Source organism: Vicia villosa, linkage group LG2 (assembly GCF_029867415.1).
Source record: "Vicia villosa cultivar HV-30 ecotype Madison, WI linkage group LG2, Vvil1.0, whole genome shotgun sequence".
NCBI classification, from domain to species: domain Eukaryota; kingdom Viridiplantae; phylum Streptophyta; class Magnoliopsida; order Fabales; family Fabaceae; genus Vicia; species Vicia villosa.
The window spans coordinates 64,170,965-64,193,143 of record NC_081181.1 but is presented as its reverse complement, the minus strand read 5'-3'; the positions used below and the strand labels follow the sequence as shown (position 1 = coordinate 64,193,143).

General features: G+C 37.8%; 1 protein-coding gene across 1 annotated transcript; it reads left to right on the top strand.

Annotated features, from left to right (window-relative positions):
• The first annotated feature begins 15,243 nt into the window (after positions 1-15,243).
• Positions 15,244-16,650, top strand: LOC131649248 (uncharacterized). The gene is made up of 6 exons (XM_058919013.1): positions 15,244-15,345; positions 15,451-15,718; positions 15,903-16,121; positions 16,262-16,352; positions 16,424-16,562; positions 16,645-16,650. The coding sequence occupies exons 1-6, from the start codon at positions 15,244-15,246 to the stop codon at positions 16,648-16,650; spliced, it is 825 nt and encodes a 274-aa protein (XP_058774996.1).
• Positions 16,651-22,179: the final 5,529 nt, after the last annotated feature.

Here is a 22,179-nt window from a genome sequence, read left to right as displayed (position 1 = left end):
TGTATGATGGAGGGAAGGGTAAGCAAAAGATGAATTATGGACCAAGGTTTAGTGGGGGAGATGCTCCTGCTAAGATTGTATGTTTTAAGTGTGGTAAACCTGGCCACAAAAGTAATGTCTGCAATGGTGACACGAGAAAATGTTTCAAGTGTGGAAGGGCAGGGCATATGTCATCCGACTGTACGTTCAAGGGAATAGTGTGTTTTAATTATAGTGAAGAGGGACACATGAGCGGTCAATTTCCGAAGAAGAAAGTTCAAGCTGGTGGGAAGGTGTTTGCATTGGCTGGAACTCAGACGGACAAGGGTGATCGACTGATCAGAGGTACTTGTTTTATTAATGGCATTTCTTTAATTGCTATTATTGCTACGGGTGCTTCGCATTGTTTTATAGCCGATGATTGTGTTAAAAGATTAGGTCTTGTTTTATCTGACTTGGGTGGTGAGATGGTTATCGATTTACCAGCAATGGGGTCGGTGACTACTTCTTTAGTTTGTGAGAATTGTCCGGTATCAATCTTCGGTAAGGACTTTACTGTTGATTTGATTTGTTTGCCGATGAACGAGTTAGACGTAGTTTTGGGAATGGATTGGTTGATGGATAATCGTGTCCACATTGATTGTTATCATAAGTTGGTGAGATTTCCATTTCTTGAGAAGGATGCGGAATTTGGTGTCTTATCTACCAAGGAGTTGAATCGACTGTTAGAAGATGGGGCACAATTGTTTGGTGTGTTTGCATCGTTGACTGTGGAGAGTCGAGTTGCAGTTGGGGATTTTCCAGTAGTGCGAAAATTTCCCGAAGTGTTTCCTGAAGACTTTTCTGATGTGCCGCCAAAGAGAGAGGTGGAGTTTTCCATAGATCTAGTTCCTGGTAAGAGGCCTGTGTCTATGGCGCCATATAGAATGTCGGCATCAAAGTTAGTGGAATTGAAGAAACAATTGGAAGAGTTGCTAGCAAAACATTTTGTGAGGCCTAGTGTTTCACCATGGGGAGCTCCAGTTTTGTTGGTAAAGAAGAAGGATGGAAACATGAGGTTGTGTATTGCTTATCGCCAGTTGAACAAGGTGACGATTAAGAATAAGTATCCACTTCCTAGGATTGACGACTTGATGGATCAGTTGGTGGGAGCCAGTGTGTTTAGCAAGATTGATTTAAGATATGGTTACCATCAGATTCGGGTGAAGGAGGAAGATATTCAGAAGACTGCGTTTAGGACTCGTACGGGCATTATGAGTTTTTGGTGATGCCGTTCGGAGTTTCTAATGCACCTGGTGTGTTTATGGAGTATATGAATCGCATATTCCATGATCAGTTGGATAAGTTTGTTGTGGTCTTCATAGATGACATCTTGATTTATTCTAAGTCTCCGGAAGAGCATGAAGAGCATTTGCGTGTTTTGCTACAAGTTTTGAAGGAGAAGTAGTTGTATGCTAAGTTATCCAAGTGCGAGTTCTGGTTATCAGAGGTGAGTTTTCTTGGTCATGTGATTTCAGGTAACGGGATTGCAGTGGATCCATCCAAGGTAGATGCAGTGCTACAATGGGAGGTTCCGAGATCGATTACTGAGATCAGAAGCTTCTTAGGTTTGGCGGGTTATTACCGAAGATTCATAGAAGGCTTTTCAAAGTTGGCACTTCCGTTAACTCAGCTTACTTGCAAGGGTAAGGCGTTTATTTGGGACATAGTTTGTGAAAAGAATTTTGAAGAGTTGAAGAGAAGGTTGACTTCAGCTCCGGTTTTGGTTTTACCTGATCCTAAGAAACCGTTTGTGGTGTATTGTGATGCATCGCATATGGGGTTAGGTGGTGTTTTGATGCAGGAAGGTAAGGTGGTGGCTTACGCTTCGAGGCAGTTAAGAATTCATGAGAAGAATTATCCCACTCATGATTTAGAGTTAGTTGCGGTTGTTTTTGTATTAAAGATTTGGAGGCATTATCTCTACGGTGCAAGGTTCGAGGTCTTTAGTGATCATAAGAGTTTGAAATACTTATTTGATCAGAAAGAGTTGAACATGAGACAACGTAGGTGGTTGGAATTCTTGAAAGACTATGACTTTAGCTTGAATTACCATCCTGGTAAAGCTAATGTGGTTGCCGATTCTTTGAGTCGGAAATCTTTGCATATGTCCGCTATGATGGCGGAGGAGTGGGAACTTTTGGAGCAGTTTCGTGATCTTAGTTTAGTATGTGAATTGACACCAGGTAGTGTGAAGATGGGTATGTTGAAAGTGACGAATGATTTTCTTTCGACCGTTAGCGAGAGACAGAAGATGGATGTGAAACTTGTTGATTTGTTTAAGGTGGAAAATCAAAGTGATGATGGCGACTTCAGAGTGGATGGTCAGGGTGTTTTGAGATTCCGTGGTCGAATTTGTGTACCTAATGATTCCGAGCTGAAGAAGATGATTTTAGAGGAAGGTCACAGAAGCAGTTTGAGTATTCATCCGGGAGCCAATAAGATGTATCAAGATTTGAAGAAGATCTTTTGGTGGTCTGGTTTGAAAAGAGATGTGGCTCAGTTTGTATATGCGTGTTTGGTATGTCAGAAGTCAAAAGTGGAGCATCAGCGTCCTGCAGGGTTGTTGCAACCGTTGGATATTCCAGAGTTGAAATGGGATAGTATTTCTATGGACTTTGTGACGAGTTTACCAAATACTGTGAGAGGTTTTGATGCGGTTTGGGTGATTGTTGATAGGTTGACAAAGTCTGCTCACTTTATTCCTATTAACATCACTTTTCCAATTGCGAAGTTAGCTGAGATTTATATCAAAGTGATTGTGAAACTACATGGTATACCGTTGAGTATTGTGTCGGATAGAGATCCAAGGTTCACATCAGATTTTTGGAAAGGTTTGCAAGAGGCTCTAGGTTCTAAGTTGAGGTTGAGTTCGGCTTATCATCCTCAGACAGACGGTCAGACAGAAAGGACTATTCAATCGTTAGAAGACTTGTTGAGGGCATGTGTTCTTGAGAAGGGAGGTTCGTGGGATACTTATCTTCCGTTGATAGAATTCACTTACAACAACAGTTTTCATTCTAGTATCGGAATGGCACCTTTTGAAGCGCTATATGGTCGTAAGTGTAGAACTCCATTGTGTTGGTTCGAATCAGGCGAGAGTGTGGTACTCGGACCTGAGATGGTAAGAGAGACTATAGAGAAGGTGAAATTTATTCGTGAGAAGATGAGAAGTTCGCAGAGTAGGCAAAAGAGTTATCATGACAAGCGAAGGAAAGATTTGGAATTCCAAGCTGGTGATCATGTATTTTTAAGAGTTACGCCTATGACTGGTGTTGGACGAGCTTTGAAATCGAGGAAGCTTACTCCGCGTTTTATTGGTCCTTATAAGATATCGGAGCAAGTTGGCAAAGTTGCGTATCGGGTGGCGTTACCGCCAAGTCTTTCTAATCTGCACGATGTATTTCATGTGTCTCAGTTGAGGAGATACATTGCAGATCCATCCCATCTGATTCAGATGGATGATGTGCAAGTGCATGAGAACCTGACGGTTGAGATGATGCCGGTGCGTATTGAGGATCGGGAGACTAAGACTCTGCGAGGCAAGGAGATCGCCTTGGTGAAAGTCGTATGGTTAAGTGCGGCAGGTGAGAGTTTGACCTGGAAGTTGGAGAGTAAGATGCGAGACTCCTATCCTGAGTTGTTTGTAGCAGGTAATTTTTATTTTCGAGGACGAAAATCTTTTAAGTGGGGGAGGGTTGTAACGCCCGTAAATGTGTTTTTCTGATTAATTGTGACGTTTGTTACATTTTCCTAATTTTACCGTTTTTGAGTCGAGTCAGTCGGTAAATATTAATTATGCTAATATTTTACTTATTACTTTCCATGTGTGTAATTATTATGTTTTGGGTGTTAATTGGTTAGAATTAATGTTTAGTAACATTTGGGCCAAAATTAGAATTTATGAGAGTTGAGTGGGTGAAAATGAGAAGTAGAGAAATAGAAAGAGATATAGAGAGAAAAAGAGATATTTTGGAAAGAAAGAAAGAAAACTTGTGAAGAGAAGAAAAAGAAGAGAAAAACAAAGAGAAGAAGAGAATTGTAGAAATCCAAACCAAGCTAGAGCCAAGAATCTAACCAAGGTAAGGGGGTGAATCTAGTTTATCTTGATTGTATGACTCTTATAGTTTTGTGTGTTTTGTTCTTGTTCTTGCTCTTTTCTAAGCTTGACCAACAATGGTGGATTAGGTGTTCTGTGACTTTTGAAGTTATAAACTTGATTTTGTGGTGTGTATGTGTAGTATGATGATAGATATCCCCATTGATCATGTTTGTTTTTCATTTCTCCATGTTTGCTTGCTCATGAAGGAATTATTAGGTTATTGACATTTAGTGAGTGAACCATGGATCATTGATTGTTAGAGTGAATATATGGCATGTATGGGTTGTGTAGGATGTGTAGGGAAGCTTATTTGAGGTTTTGAGATGATTGGGTGGGGTTTTGCAGGTCTGTTGCAGAACTGATTTTTCTAGGTTTACGCAGGTCCGCTGAGCGGAGGGGGTCCGCTGAGCGGAGGTCCTTTTGCAGAAAAATATCTGTGAAGGTCCGCTGAGCGGAGTTTCTGCATTTTTGTCTGATAATTTTTCTGTCTGGGTCCGCTGAGCAGAGCCCAAGCGGACTGTGCGAAATATAGTTTTTTCCAAACTTCGTTTTGCTGTATCTTTTGAACCGTCGGTCGTTTCTACGCGCCGTTTGAAGTATTATGGAAACCCTTGAGTATGCTTTATGACAAAGAGGAGTGTATTGGTGGTTGAATGAATTTTTCATAAATGTATTTTGTGAAATGATATTTGCTAACCGAGTATGTTTTGACGGTATATGTGTGCTGTGTGAGTTTGAACGCCTGAGTGGCAATTTTGGTGATGTATCCGTGTGGATTAATATAGTCGGTGTGATGTGGATATGTGACCGAGTTATATTATTGTTGTTGTTGTTATGTAATCGAGTCGTTTGTATGCACAGCATAACATTTCAATACGTTAATGGCGGAATGCTGTAAATAGATGGCCTGCGGGCATTGGTTACCAGTAGGAGCTTAATGCTCGGTAACGGTATATTAGCCTGAGTGGAAAGAGGTCATCAGTGGGAGCTAAATGCTCGATGACGACAGCCTGCGGGCTTCCTCAGTGGAATAAAGTCCCAGCATAATGCTCGGCAGGTGTATTTGTCATAATGACAAGGAGGAGTTTTACTCCAGATTTGGTACCACATGCATATGCATAGTCGAGTCTCATTCATCATCGTCAGTCTTTATAATTTATGTTACCATTCATGTGTCGCATTACTTATATATTGATTGTGGTTGACTTAGTGGATTACTTTGTTATATGATTCTTGATGATACTTGTGGGCATTACTATATTTATCATGCTTTCATTATGAATTTTATTCTCACCCTTCTGCCTTAATGTTACCTACTCGTGGGTAATGTGCAGGTGATCCGCTAGAGTAGGTGCTCTCTTTGTAGTCGTCCGTTTTGGTGTCGTCCGCTCGTGATACGTAACACCTAGGGGGGGAATCGAACACTTATTTTGTAGATAATGCTTATAGGATCCTTTTGATGTATATTTGATCCTTTAGATGCATTCGTATTATGTATTTTGGATACCTTCTCATACGGTGTATTTTGGAGGAATGTTGTGGATATTTTGTTTACCGATGCATATATATATATATATATATATATATATATATATATATATATATATATATAAGTATGAATACATTCAGGTGTTTATGAGAATCCTTCCTCTTTGATTATTTGTGTTACGCATCTTTTACGAGTATGTTATGTTTGGTTATGTGGTTACTTAAGTGTAACGCCCTAATTGTTTTTTTTATGAATTTAATTTTTATACTCTGATATTTGTACCTATATGCCTGGGTAGAATTGGGGTGTTACATCGTACGTAAGACTATATCTGAACTTGAGGTGTTTGAGAAGTAGTTATTGAATGTTGATCGTGTCATTACTGTTCATAGTAACTGAATCAGAATACGTCGTACGCTAGACTATACTTTTTAGGATGAGTCGTACGTAAGACTATATCTGAACTTGAGGTGTTTGAGAAGTAGTTATTGAATGTTGATCGTGTCATTACTGTTCGTAGTAACTGTTCGTTCTGATCGTGTCTACACCGTTCGTGACGATAGAATTAGATATTCGAATAGAATACTATAACAGGTCATACATTAGACCATATATGATAGAGGACGTCAGAACGGGTCATGCATTAAACCATATCTTAAGAAGAATACTAGAACGAGTCATACATTAGACCATATCTGAGGAAGGATACCAGAACGAGTCATACATTAGACCATATCTGAGAAAGGATACCAGAACGAGTCGTACATTAGACCATATCTGGAAGTAGGACATCAGAACGAGTTATTCATTAAACCATATCTGAAGGAGAATACCATAACGAGTCATACATTAGACCATATTTGATGAAGGATGTCAGAATGAGTTATTCATTAAACCATATCTGAAGGATAATGTCAGAACGAGTCATACATTAGACCATATCCGAGGAAGGATACCAGAACGAGTCGTACATTAGACCATATCTGGAAGTTAGACATCAGAACGAGTTATTCATTAAACCATATTTGAAGGAGAATACCAGAACGAGTCATACATTAAACCATATCTGTTGAAGGATGTCAGAACGAGTTATTCATCAAACCATATCTGAAGGATAATGTCACAACGAGTCATATATTAGACCATATCTGAGGAAGGATACCAGAACGAGTCGTACATTAGACCATATCTGGAAGTAGGACATCAGAACAAGTTATTCATTAAACCATATCTGAAGGAGAAATACCAGAACGAGTCATACATTAGACCATATCTGATGAAGGATGTCAGAACGAGTTATTCATTAAACTATATCTGAAGGATAATGCCAGAACGAGTCATACATTAGACCATATCTGACTGAGAATACCGGAACGGGTCATACATTAGACCATATCTGATAGCGAATGCTTGCTCGTTAGAGTTGATAAGTTATTTGATGAAGTTTTGGAATTAAAAAGGCTTGTCAGAATAAATCTTTGGCTTGATTATATTTGACAGGAATGCTTGTCGAGGCGGAACCTAAAAACAAAGTTAGAAATATGCAATGTCATGATGCATGTGTATGAGAAACCCGTATGTTTATCATGAGGTAATGCATGCAATGTAAGAATATGTATGTGATGTATGAGTGATGTTGTTCTGAGAAAATAAATCTCTGGGTCATTGTGACTTGAATATTTGATCTTGTCTTGAAGACGCTCAGCTGGGAATTTATGATTTTGCTTGGGGATGACCCGTAACTTGATGTACCCTGACTGGGGATTATAGATGTTAATAAACCATGTTTGGAGAAGAGAAGAAGGTCAGGGAACCGACAATGTTGAAGATGTGAACTCTGTTGGGGAGCTAAGTCTTTGTTGGGGCGAGAACATTTGAAGATATCTTCTTAATGATTACTCTGTGGGGATATGATCCTGTGTAACCGGCTTTGTGGGAAGACATGGATGTCTTGAACATTGCCCCCAGTATTATAGTAAATACCCTTCCTTGATTTGTATTGATTAGGACACACCACTGAGTATTGATCAAGATGTCAAACTGGACTTGCATAGATTTTCCCCTGCTAGTAGGGACTCTGGAAAGATTCGCCTCGCGAGGACTTTATGAGATGTGCACTATGGGCGACATGCCCCTAGTAATCATAGGCCCAGGACAATTTCCCATGTTAATTGGGAAGTAGCTTCAGATCTACTTGGACGCATGCCCCTAATTGTTTTGGCATCCTTGAGAGATTCTCGGAATCTTGACTTGATTGCCCCAGATTGATCGGGAAATAGTTTGAAACCCACTTGGGATGTGACTTTGACTGTTTGGCATTTGAGAGTTTCTTGGAATCTTGCTTTGATTGCCCCAGATTGATTGGGTAAACCATGTCATGCCCCTTGTATACATAAGAGACATTGCTTCTGAAGTGGTTTTGTCTGTCGGGATAACTTTCAGTCATTATTTGTATCCTGTGCAACTTCTTCCTGATGTTAACATTTGAAATTATGTAGAAAAATATGTTTAATAATGAACTTATGAGATGCAATGCATATGTCTGCCTTGAGTTTTTGAACAATATTAAAACAGGAGATGTAAAAGCGTGATTTTTATGAAAACGTGATGTTTGTAAAAACAAAATATTAACTCAGCATTTTTGGTTGACCTTAAGGAGTCAGGATACCTTTTTTTGTGACAGTATGCTTTCGAACTAACCATGCTTCAGTTAGGACTTTCAAGGGTTGTAACGTGGCTTGGTTCACGGTTTATGAAACAAAGGATAATGGCTCAAAGTTTATTTGTACCCATCCCAATCTTCATGATGTCCTTCGATCCTATGCTCAGTTAACTCTGCATTTCAGTTTTAGCAAAGCTTGAAGTATTAACATTGACATTTGATGGTGGTTTCAGCACCGACAGTTTATTTGGACAGACAGTCCTCCTTTCTTGTAATTCTTTTTCTTCTTTTTTTTCGAGGATTTGTAGTGACGTCTAGTTTGACATTGATTTTATTATCCCTAACTTTTTCCTGAACTGTTTATTTTGAGGTTACAGTCAGCGGGATGTTTCGATTTTTTATAAGTCTCCTTCATAGGTTTTGACTTAACAACTTTTTCTTTTTGGTGGATATTGACTGCCTGACTTAATGGTTGCGGGAAGCCCTCATTATTCGCGTAGACAACAACTAAGATAATTGAGTTAACTGAGTAACTACCCTGCCCCATGTTACGATTAAGGGTTTTAAATTGTACAAGAAAGAAAACTTCTACTCCTCAGGCTCAAAGGGGTTGACGAGGGATTAACATTCTTATATCTCCACTGTTTAGGAATTGAAATAAGGCTTGTACATCGTCATCATAGTCTGTTCAAAAGCATACTATATGAGGTTGCGATATCATTTTCGTCATCCTCCCTCAAAAGGTATACAGCTTTAGCAGGAGTCGAGTATCACTAAACATATGCAAAGTAAAGACGCGATTTAAAATGAGTGATAGCGAAATGATTTGTTCAAGACAAACATATGCAATGCACTGATGATGATTATTAAAATAGATAATGTCTATCATGAGTCAAATGTTTAAACAAACAGAAAAGAAACTTGCAAATGAAAGCAGATCTAATGATCCAAAAGTTTGTCCGTCTAGACGTCAGTCAGTCTTGTTATGACGAGGCATAGGAGCAGTGATCATGCCAGGAGTTTTCAGGCGGGTTGAATTTGATTTCCCCGTCATCGATCAGATCTCGATCCTTATTCGTCAATGTTCAGCAATTGTTAGTGTCATGTCCAGGACTGTTGAAATAGTATGCGCATCTCACATTGGGTTGATAGCCAGTAGCGGGGGTGTTAGGATTCTTAGGAGTGTCCCTCAGAGTACTCAATTCGATCTTCAATAGATGTTGTACTGCTTGAGCCAGTGACGTATTGATCTTGGTGAATTGACGCTTAGGTACGCCTGGCTTTCGTCGTTGTTGGGGAACTGGTGTAGAGATTTAGAGTATCCAAAGTTCGAGCTTCCAGAATGTATATCTGATAAGAATGTTTCAGAAGTATGGGGGTCAAGCTTCCAGAATGTTCATCTGATTGGAACTTTCACAATGTCCGGGGTTCGAGCTTCCGGAATGTATATCTGATTGGAATGTTTCAGAAGTCTGGGGGTCAAGCTTCCAAAATGTTCATCTGATTGGAACTTTCAGAATGTCCGGGTTTCGAGCTTCCGGAATGTATATATGATTGGAATGTTTCAGAAGTCTGGGGGTCAAGCTTCCAGAATATTCATCTGATTGGAATTGATTTGTCGATGGTATTTGTCTGACTAGTTGGTCGACATTAGAAAATGAATTGGTCGCGTCTTTGTTTGAAGAATTCTGACTTTTGTCTTTGAATGTCTTTCTTTGAGAATCAAGCTCACCATATCTAGTGGGTCATAGCCTCTGATTCGGGATACTTGTACTTTTGAAGGTACATGGCTAGAGGAAAATAAATCCTCTTGCCCCGTGATAGGTATCGTGTCCCTGAACTGAAAGGCATACAGCCAAAGGAAAATAAATCCTCTTGCCCCTTGATAGGTATTGTGTCTTTGAATTGGAAGATATATGGCTAGAGGAAAGTAAATCCTCTTGCCCCTTGATGAGAATTTAGTCCTTTGATAAGAGCACCTGAAATTGTGTGCCCTAAATTCCTAAGATCCTTGAAAGGGTTAGTTGACATGTCATGTTATGATGTCATGATGTCATGATGTCATGTAAACGCAATACAATAGGTAAAGCATAAGGTAATAAGGAAGAAATGTCCTACTAGCAGATCCTGTAAGGAAACATAAGGGTTAGTAGCACACACAAGCAAGTCACGCAAATGTCCTTAGGTTTAAAGGCTTTGCATGGAGTTTGACTAGGTAACTACCCTTCCCCAAAGGTATTTCTATGGATAAGGATGATAGCAGCAACGGGTTCTACAAAGTTACCCAGAATTGTATGTCCTTCTAAAGCACCCTCGGACATGATGCATTTGCATCATGCAATGATACTTTGAGAACGAACCTATCTGAGTTGTAGTATCGGGTAGCGACTAGTTCTCAACATTTGTCAAGAGTAGTCCCCCCACTACATTCCTAAAGGCCAAGATGGGTCAAAGGTGACTAAAGGTCCTTGAGCTCCGACGCACCCAAAGTTACATACATAGACCTCCCTCATCTGAGAAAGGTGTGCATATATCTATGGAGTCCTAACTCAAGTGTGAACTTCATATTGACTCATCTCCCACATATGTGAAAGAGGTCGCCATGACTATGCCACTCCTATCTTAAGTGTACTTGAATTCGAGTATAGGATTCGTCCTTCATTTAATTCCCAAGACAACCCTGAAAAATAAAGCAAGCAAGACAAACATTAAGTGATCCTAAACTTTAAGGTAACCCCTCTTTTAATCGAAAGCATCCCAGCAGAGTCGCCAGTTCTGTAATACGGTGGGAGAACTGACTTGTAAGAAATGTCGCGGTAAGCAAGAGTCGCCACCGACTTTTATTTTATCCAATTTATAGAAAGGCTAAAAGAACAGGAAAAAAACCTTTTAAAAGAGATTGAGTTCGGAGGGTACGTTATACAAAGGCAAGGTTTAAAGCACCCTTTATATCCATGGTTATCCATGGGCTCTTAATTGCTTAGCTCACTTTGTTTTCAAAATGTTTGTAATGTTTGAAAAGTAGGGTGTGAATAGGAAAAGATTCGTTAAGGACTTTAGCTTGTAAATAAGCGTAGCCTTGTTTTGAAAGTATTTGAAAAGAGTGGGAAAGATAGATTTGAGTTTAAATTTGAAAAAAGAGCAAGCAATTAATAGCAACTACCCTAAGTTTGAAAAACTGTTCTTTTAGCCTTTCGGGCGAAAGGGTCTATCCATACCATGAGAGGGCAGGAAGTCTTTCAATTGGATGTTTAAGGGTCATCGAGAAAAGTATCATTCGCCATAAGACTGTCCCTACCATAAAGAGGGCAGGTAGTCTAAGGGAAGGATATAATAGTCGTTAATCTTTTTAGGCATCATGCGAGGATACCTTAGCAATGGGACAATCATCTTATTTCCGAAGCAGCATCAAGGGACTAGATCTCATATGATGATTTTCAATCTTTTAAAGGCAACCTTGCTTTAGGTATCCTCGGAATCGAGGGACTTGACTATTTTTCACAAATAGAGGCAACAAGATAATAAGGCAACAAGAGAGGTTACCCTAAAGGTGAGTGGGTGCAACAATCACGTGAGTTCAGTTCAGTTATTTATCTTGTAATTAGTGATCTAAGTTATTTAGCAGGCTTGCACCCCCTAGGATTACTAACCACAGCAGAAAAGTAAAGCAGTTTAAATGTCCTACGCTATTACACTAAACACCTGCGGGGATGGGGGAAATTAAAAGGCAGAAGAATAGACCTAATCTATTACAATAAAACCCTTATAGGGTAACAGAAAAATAAAAGATCTTTGAATGCCTTGATCTTCCTCGAACCCTTGATTGACTCTGATCATCTGAGAATTAAACGGAAAATAAATAAAAGTTAGTGTAGGAGGGATTCATTTACTGTTCGAGGCAACCCTATTTTAGGGAAAGACAAAAAAAAATTAAAATGATATTTAAAGAAGAAATGAAATAGAAACTTAGCTTTTGACTTGACAGCGCGTAGTCGGAGGATACTAGGGTAACCCCCTGAACCTAAGAAAACTTATTGTGACCTACAGGGTCTCTAATCAGGTGTTATTTAGCATGAAGGTCTTTGGTGCACTAGTATATCCATCTGCGTTGGATCCTGGGAGAGAGCGATCTAATGGCTGATACTTGAGGGCTCATCATGATCCCTCACGGGAGTGGTACGCTGGATCTGGGAGCGTAATTATGTAAACAAATTAGTTAAAAAATAGAGAGGACCCTGGGATTCGAACCTGGTCCCTTGAGTTGCCAGTAACATCAGATTGCTAGTTGCGCCATGTGTTTCGCTTGTCATTGAACCAGAGCCACTTAATGATATTCCATCATGCGTTTCTCTTTGAAATTCAAACAAAGTCAAACAGCGGGGCCCCCATGGATGCAAGTCATCCAATGAATGATGGAGAGAGAAGTCTGTCACTTTGACTCACCAATGATAATGATGGAAAGCACCACGTAGGCTTCGTCTAGTCTCCATCAATTGCAGCGGACCGGAGTCAAACTCCGGCCGCCTTCTCCGGCGAGGCTGAACTTCGAAAACCTGCAAACATCAAAACGAAAATGCCAAAACCACCCAGGTCTACTAAATCGACCTATGCGAATTCAGTGGTGGAGTCGGTTTTGACTGAAATGGTTGGTAATCCTGAATATGAAACCTCGTGAGTTTTATGCCCTAACATGGGCATACACTCATCCCTGCGCCAAAACTCATAAACGATAGTTCAAATGGATCCTAAACATCATCAGGATTATAGACATACGCATAGCAATCATTTATATGGCATAAATTAAAAGTTTGAAATTGGAAACATAAAGCAAACTGGTGACGCCTGAGGAGGCCGTTTGGATGTGCATGGAGCCTTAATGGTATTGTATTTGTGCTCTTGGGAACCTCCTGAAGACGAATGAAAGCTTGGCTTCGACTGCAACTTGTTGAAGAGATGATTTGATCGTGCCCTAGCCTCATGAAAATTTGCTCTCCTTCGAACCCTATTCTCTTGGCCAGAAAAATCGTCCTTGAAGAGCTAAATGTCTTATGAATATATAGGGGAATAAATTAGGGTGAATCTTGGACTTGAATCTTGAGTTTTTATGGATCGGAGATTTAAGAAACTTTGATTGAAAATTTGATTGAAAATTTGATTAGAAACTTTCTATTTTAGCTTCAATCTTGACTCAATCTCTCTTGCCACAATTTTGGTCCATATATTTGACCTTGATTATTGGATTTGATTGGAAAATTAATCTTTGATTTTAAACAAATTATTTCATATTTTATATAACTTATTAATATTTAATTGAATTAAAATCCAAAAACATAAAATAAATATTATAAACATGAAATAATTGGTCCAAGAACCTTCAAATAGTCCACAATCACGTTTGAGACCCATTATTTTAGGCCCATTAGTCAAAAAACACCAAATTGTGCAATTAGGGTTTTGTGTTTTTCTTGCAAATCGACCAACTTCTGAGCCTTGTATCTCCTTCAATTTTTATCATATGAACATGTTATAGGACTTTTTGGAAAGCCTAAAGAGTCCTCTAAAATCTCCTTTTGGTTTCATCTCAATTGAGTCTACCATGTTCAAGTTATGAACTTTGAGAAAAAAATGACTTTTTGCGATCGTTTAGAAGGACCTGTAATGTTTTGGCTCATATCTCCCAAATGGTGCATTTTTAGACTTGGCATGTGAGAGACAAATTTGTAAAGAATTCAATTTCTTTCAAAATGATATTTGGATGGAAAATTTATGATGTTACATGTGGGTGTTATGGCTGGTCAAAGTTCAGTTGACTTTTTCCTTAAAAACCCTAACTTAGAAACTCAGGTTTTTGATGATTTTGGAGCTTTTCTTGATGGATCATGATCAATCCTTGATCAAATGATGAATGATACTTCATAATGAGGATGTTGACCAAAAATCAAAAGTTTTGACTGTGGTTTGACCATAGTTTGACTTTTAGGTCCACTAGTCGATTATTGATCGTTTGGGCCATTGAGTGAGCAATCTTTTGAATATGAGCTTGACACTTGGCATGAGGATTCTTTGAAGCATATATGAGGCCATGAAGTCCATTGGAGATATCAGAACCTGACTTTTCTTTGAGGAAAGCAAAACCCTAGTTCAAAGGCACTTGTTTAGGAGATAGCTAGCTTTGAGCAATTGGAGATCTTTGAGCATTTGAAAGGTGAAATGAGATGGGCAAATTTTGGGGTATGACAGCTGCCCCTGTTCAATCTTCTTATACCTGAGGATGTAGATTGGCATGTGTGTCTGTCGGAATCTAAAGGTAGAAGATGATTGAACACTAGAATACCAAGAAATTTGCCCTTGTTGATGATGAAGGGACTTTTCGGAGATGGGCTTGAGGATGCCATCTAGCTTGATAGTTTTGAGAATCAGAATACGTCGTACGCTAGCCTATACTTTTTAGGATGAGTCGTACGTAAGACTATATCTGAACTTGAGGTGTTTGAGAAGTAGTTATTGAATGTTGATCGTGTCATTACTGTTCGTAGTAACTGAATTAGACTTTGGAGAGTTGATCGTGTCTACACCGTTCGTGACGATAGAACTAGATCTTCGAATAGAATACTATAACGGGTCATACATTAGACCATATATGATAGAGGACGTCAGAACGAGTCATGTATTAAACCATATCTGAAGGAGAATACCAGAACGAGTCATACATTAGACCATATCTGAGGAAGGATACCAGAACGAGTCATACATTAGACCATATCTGAGGAAGGATACCAGAACGAGTCGTACATTAGACCATATTTGGAAGGATACCAGAACGAGTCGTACATTAGACCATATCTGGAAGTAGGACATCAGAACGAGTTATTCGTTAAATCATATCTAAAGGAGAATACAAGAACGAGTCATACATTAGACCATATCTGATGAAGGATGTCAGAACGAGTTATTCATTAAGTTAGACCAAGTATGGACCAAGTATGGAAAATGCTTATCCGGGTTGTTGATATGTGGGTTGTTATTGAGAAAAATGGACAACAACACCTTGAAATGGTTATTCAAGATGGAAAGGTAACATTTTTCTATCTTTCTAACAGTTTAATGTAATATTTTATCAATGAAGAAGATGGTATCATTTTTGTTTATGAACATTCTATGTTTGCATTCATTTCACAGGCTGATAAGATTCATGTGACCACTCGGAACCGAGACTTCCAAGATTGGATTGAAGTTGTCAAGGAGCATGAGACATTTTATCTTTATAATGGAGAGCCGGTTGATAACGATGGGCCTTTCAAAGTTTGTTTTAATCCACTCAAGCTCATCTTCAATGGAGGTACCACCATGACAAAAGCTGATATTCCTGAAATACCAACTCACAAATACAATTTTCACCCTATTAAGCACTTTCTCAAAGGAAACTACAAGCATGATATGTTGTATGGTGAGACTTCAACCATTTTACTTTATAAAAATGTGTCTAAATATCACTATTTATGCATAGTTTGAGCCACACTTAGTTTTTGTTGACGTCTTCTGTACCTTTTCAATTCTCAAAAGTTTAGTGAAAACACTTATTGCATTTTTCAATTTCAGACATTTATCTGTGTCTATATCATACTTTGCAGATGTTATTGGGGTATTGCAAGATGTTTTGAAGACCCAGATGGGAGGTGGTGGTAGGAAACCTTGCGTCAATATCACATTACGTGATGTCGAAGGCAATGTTATCGAGCTGGCGTTATGGGGTGATTACGGAAAGCAGTTCATCAACTACACTACCCCTAACAACTTTTCTGGTCCTACTATTATAATCTTGACACATGGTTGGTGCAAGATAAATACAGGTTTGATTAAGTATACATATAACATGTCATAGTGGTTCATTTCTATTCTAATTGACTTTATAACTTATTTAAATATAGCTGAATTAGATCACTATATGTTGTTTCATTTTCTAACTAGCACACTACACATTTTAATACAGTCTCTGGTTTACCATCGTTGTCCAACGCATGGAACGGCTCTAGACTTTACATTAATTTGGAGCATCCACAGGCTGATGAATTCAAAGCTAGGTAATGTGCTGTGAAACTGCAATTAATTTAATATAGAGGCATATCTTATGACTAATATGTTGTTCTATCAGTTTTGGAGAAACTGTTTTGTCCAACTTACCTGCCCCTTCCCAATCATTAACTGCTGATTCATCCATTCAATCTACTAACAATTTTTGGACTAGCTTGGGTGAGGTCAAGAGTATCCGTGCAATCTCTAAAGCCGCAAAGGTCTGATTTTTATTACATTGTTTGTAATATTATACTAATATTAGGATTATATTTGTGCTATTATACTATTTGGATTGTGTAGCGGTAAAAATGTGACTCGAGCGTTATCGCGCGCTCAAAGTACAACAGAGTCGCCACCGAACTTTATTTATTCCAAGAAGGAAAGGGAAAATATCGATAAAACCCACGAATGAAAACGAAAAGGATAAGATGGTCATCGCAACCAAATTAGGGTTCGGGAGTCGGTTAAGCAAGGGGAAGGTATTAGCACCCCTCACCTCCATCGTACTCGATGGGACCCATTTAGTTATTCTTGTGATCGATTGTTAGCTAAATATTTATCTGCGTTATTTATTAGGTTGGAAAGAAGGAAGAAACAAAATAAGATTTTTTATTATTGTGCTCGCCAAGACATTTGTATCTTGTGCCTACGTATTCCCTATTGCAATGGGAAAGTCAGAGCAATCGTAGTTCGGGGTAAAACTACGAGTTTGTTGGTTGATTTTAGCGAGAGGTACTCGATAACATTCAAACAATACTATGCGCACATGGATAAGAGATTGTTTGCATCACTACAAGAATGGATAACTAAATCAAGAGTGAGACAAGATTTTGGCCATCATCGCATTCGAGTGGAAAACTTAACGGCCATCACCCAAATACTTTTAGGACAACTCGTACAAGTACGTACGAACCCTCCTTGATTCATCCATTAAAACTCAAAACTCGATTCGATTAGAAAAAAAAACTATTTTTGTATTATTTTAAAATATGTTAATAAATATTAAACCTACATCTAAATAAAGAAAATATTTTTTATCTTTTTTTATAAGAAAATATATCCATTAATATCTAAATGACTCCTAAATTTATAAATATAAAAAGTTAAATCAATTTATTCCTAAAAAAAAGGAAACTATTATGTTAAAAATAAAGAAAGAAAAAAAAGAAATCTAAATGGGCCAGTGGGGGTTTGAAAATCGGAATAAGGCCCATGAGTAAAGAACAACAGCCAAAAATAAAACCAGGGCCGGTCCGGTTCAAGCCCAGACCCGGTAAACTCCCTCCTTCTAAATCGAACCGGGTTAGGAAACAAAACCCTAAATCATATTTCTTCAGCGCCTCTCAGAATCCTTCTTATCTCGATTTCACACACTCATCTTTGTGTGAACAATAACGAAAAAGCAAAGCAATCCCTCAATCTTCCTCGGCTTCTCATCAGAATAAACACAAACAAGTTATCAAAATCAAACAATCTAAGCAAGGAAATCAACCTTAAGCCACAGAGACCCGATACCCCATCAACCCACTAAATCAGGGACGATTACAAAGGTTGCATAATGAGCAAAAGCATAAACAAAAAGCGTAAATCAAAATAGAAAGACTAAAGGATAAGTGTACTCAGGTATGCCACTTCTTGCTCGCTCTTCAGTTACTCTTGTTCTTCTACTCTTTTGCTTCTGAGTTGTAAGTTCTATGGCGTATGTTGAGTACGTGTTTGATAAGGTAGAGTTTCGATAGGTTTGACTGTTGTGTGTGCTTGTTTATTGTGGAGGGAGTTTCTTTTTGCAGAAAGTTTGTATGGTTTTGGTTGAAGGTTCTGCTGAGAATTTGTGTTTTTTTTGTGTTTTATTCTGTTTGCAGGAAGCAAATTTGAAGTGGTGATTTGTGTAAGAGTGTGAATAATGGTTTGGAGGGATATCTGCAGAGATTTGTTTAGAGAGATTTTTGTTGGGTTTTTTCTGTGGCTCCTTTCGTTCCCTCTTTCTTCTGTGTTTCCCCTGTTTTATAGATGAATGTGAGTTGAAATTTGGGGGGAAAATGTATCCGTTTGAACAATTATGGTAACACTGCTTATGGCTTTTTTGATACAGATTTTGTGTTGTTTCAGTTTGATGCAAACTTTGGCTTGTTATTGCAGGTTTTGGGAGCAGACTTCTGCAAGGTAGAGCAGAGGTGTGGGATAGAAGTGAAGATGCTATTTTTGTTTGTTTGTTTTTGTTTACTAAAAAAAATGTAAATGGAAGGACTTGGGCCCAAAATACAAAAGCCTTTTTATTATTTGCAAATCATATCTTTTTATATTATATACAACCATATAAAAAAAGGTAATAAAAGACTAACATATAACAAATATTATGAAGATAAAAATAGAATAATGTAAATTAAAAACCTATTTTGAAGTAATTTTAATTAAAAAATAAAAAGAATTTAAATATTATTTACAAATGTTAATTGATTAATAGTAAATTTAATTATTAAAAGAAAAATTAATCTCAATACTAACTTGACTATTAATTTAATATGATACAAAAAAAAACAAATATGTAAGGTGCAAAATTCGATCACAACTCAAATGCGACGAGATTAGTAAAATAACTGAGCCAGTGGATTTCACAAATTGTCATCTATTAAACCGGACATAATCAATACAAATGATGCAAATGGATTGTGAAATGGATTGTAAAAATAGTAAAAAAAGGCTAGGTCAAAAATTGGTGTAAGACAGATTGTCAAGAGTATCCATTCTGTTATGTCTCATTTAGTATGTAATATTTTTATAGAAAATTGATTTCTGGAATGTTTTACGCAATAGGATTGTTTTGCAACCACTATTGGGATGACCATAGGTTTTAGTGTCTCCAAGTTTGGATGGTATTTTGAATCAACTGGAAATGCGGATCCTGAACCCGTTACCAAGTAAGCACTTAGTCTTTCTGTGTAAAAACTGATTGTGCATAAAATTGTGGTAGAATATGCTGTTGTATAAACTAATTTTTACCTATTCATTTTAGATTCAAACTTGAAGTTGATGTAGAGTATGATGGACATAAGGGAATCTTTGTTTTTTGGGATAAGGATATTATTCCTTATACTAAGTTGACTGCTAAGGAATTAAGGGAAGTTATGAAGAAGGTGAGCTACACATTGCCATTTGGTTTGCCTTACATGAATATAGAATTCTAAAAAACATGTTTATGAATTGTTTGTTTATTTTCATAGGCTGGAGAGGACAACCCTAAGATTTGACCTACTCACCTTGATGTTCTGTTGAATAGAAAAGTGGCCTTTCGTATCAAGTACCAATTGCAATACCAACGATTCTCTATCGTGAAAATACTTCACGATGATGACCTTTATGATAAGTTTCACAACTACCTCACCCCAGATGAGGTGAGCATACTGTTTTTGATGCATATTGTCCTAATTTCGTGGAAACACTTAACTAATATATTCCATTATTTCAGAATACACCAAATGCCGCTGTTATGGAAATCGACACCACTTCTCCAACTATTAATCCAAACAAAGTAAGTTCATGTTAATTGAATGCAAACAATATTGTAACAAAACAGAATGGCCACTCCTATAATTTATTCTATTACTAATGATAACTTCACTATATGGCCATAGGAGCTCACATAAACTTCTGAACAATCAATCGATGCTGTCCCCGATTCTGCTGCTCAGCATGATGGGAGTCCTTTTGCAAGTAGCAGTACCCTGCCAAGAGGGTTGCTACGTCAACCTCAGTTAACAAACTCATCGAACAAGATGAACTCACTCCTAAACAATCAGCCACTAAGGCCAAGACTGGAAAAAAACAAAGCATATCAAGAAGGATTAATGAAGAAGGTTGATTTCAGTAGTTAGTATCTTTTTTTGATGCTGAATCTAGCATATAACCCTTTGTAAGGATATAGTCCAACTACTAAGACTATTTTTGTTGGCTAATGTCATCTAGATTAATCTATGTTTTGTGAGATGTACTTTGACTCCTTAATTAACTAATCATTAAGCATGTTTTGTAATGAAGCTGAAATTCCTATTCCCTAATATGCACTGCAATTTGGTCTTTTATGAAATGAGTAATATATGTTGAAAGTGTGCAATATATTCATGCAGATGAATTTTAGAAAACACTTTAAATGCTTGATATGTCACCTATTTGATAAAAACAACCATTTAACCCATAATTAATACAATGTACATGGCTTATGAATGAATTATTAGTTGGAGAAGCAATAGGAACACATATCTTATTCATCAAATGTTTCAATAAGTTTAGTGTATCTTACTTTTCAAATGTTTACCAACTGTGTCATCATTTTGAGAAAACATAGAGTATAGTGTCACATCAATCATAAATGCTTGGAGATTTATTGTGTGGTAAGTCAATGCCTTGAAAATACACTTTTGCTTTTTTCTCCTCCAATTTAATGTAATGTCATCTTTTGTTTACCATTTTCCCATGTCAATGCCGCATATGTATGGTTTTCGAACCATTTCCATTTAACTTTTGTAAAGAAAATTGTATTGCTTCTTCATATTAACTAAAAGCTAAACCTATTATCTATCCTATAATCTACTTTATTTCAGAGCATTTATAAGAATGTAATGTACCTGCTATATACTTTATGAATAACTTGAAGGATAGAAAAACACTTAGAAAGGGGGGGATTGAATAAGTGTGAGTTTAAATCTTGGGCGATAAAAATAAATTGCACAATTATTTTTATCCTGGTTCGCTGTTAACGAAGCTACTCCAGTCCACCCCCGCAGAGATGATTTACCTCAACTGAGGATTTAATCCACTAATCGCACGGATTACAATGGTTTTCCACTTAGCCGCAACTAAGTCTTCCAGAGTCTTCTGATCACACACTGATCACTCCAGGAACAACTGCTTAGTTCACTCCTAAGACTTTTTCTAGAGTCTACTGATCAACACGATCACTCTAGGCTTAGTTCACTCCTAAGACTTTTCTAGAGTCTACTGATCAACACGATCACTCTAGGCTTAGTTCACTCCTAAGACTTTCTGCTCAGCCAACTGCCAAGACTTCCTAGAGTATACTGATCAACCGATCACTCTAGTTCCTTACAACTTAATGTAATCTATTCAAGAGTTTACAAATGCTTCTTAAAAGCGATAATCACAACTGTGATATTTCTCTTACAGTTTAAGCTTAATCTCACTAAGATATTACAACAGCAATGTAGTGAGCTTTGATGAAGATGAAGATTCTGAGTTTAGATTGAACAGCGTTTCAGCAAGTTAATTTGAATTGTCTTTGTTCAGGATCGTTCTGCTTGCTTCTCATCAGAACTTCATATTTATAGGCGTTGAGAAGATGACCGTTGAATGCATTTAATGCTTTGCGTGTTCCGTACAGCTTTGCATTTAATGTTATACGCTTTTGTCAACTACCTCGAGCCTTGTTCACGCTGTGTCTACTGACGTAGCCTTTAGTAGCTTTAACGTTCCTTTTGTCAGTCAGCGTAGTCTGCCACGTGTACTTCCTTCTGATCTGATGTTTGTGAATACGACGTTTGAATATCATCAGAGTCAAACAGCTTGGTGCACAGCATCTTCTGATCTTCTGACCTTGAAGTGCTTCTGAGCGTGATACCATCTTCTGATCTTCAGTGCTTCTGATCTCTTGTTCTTCTGATGCTTCCATAGACCCATGTTCTGATTCTGCTTCGACCATCTTCTGATGTCTTGCCAGATCATGTTCTGATGTTGCATACTGAACCATTTGAGATACAACTTCTGAGCGCTGAATTATGCGTACTCTTTATATATTTCCTGAAAGGGAAATTGCATTGGATT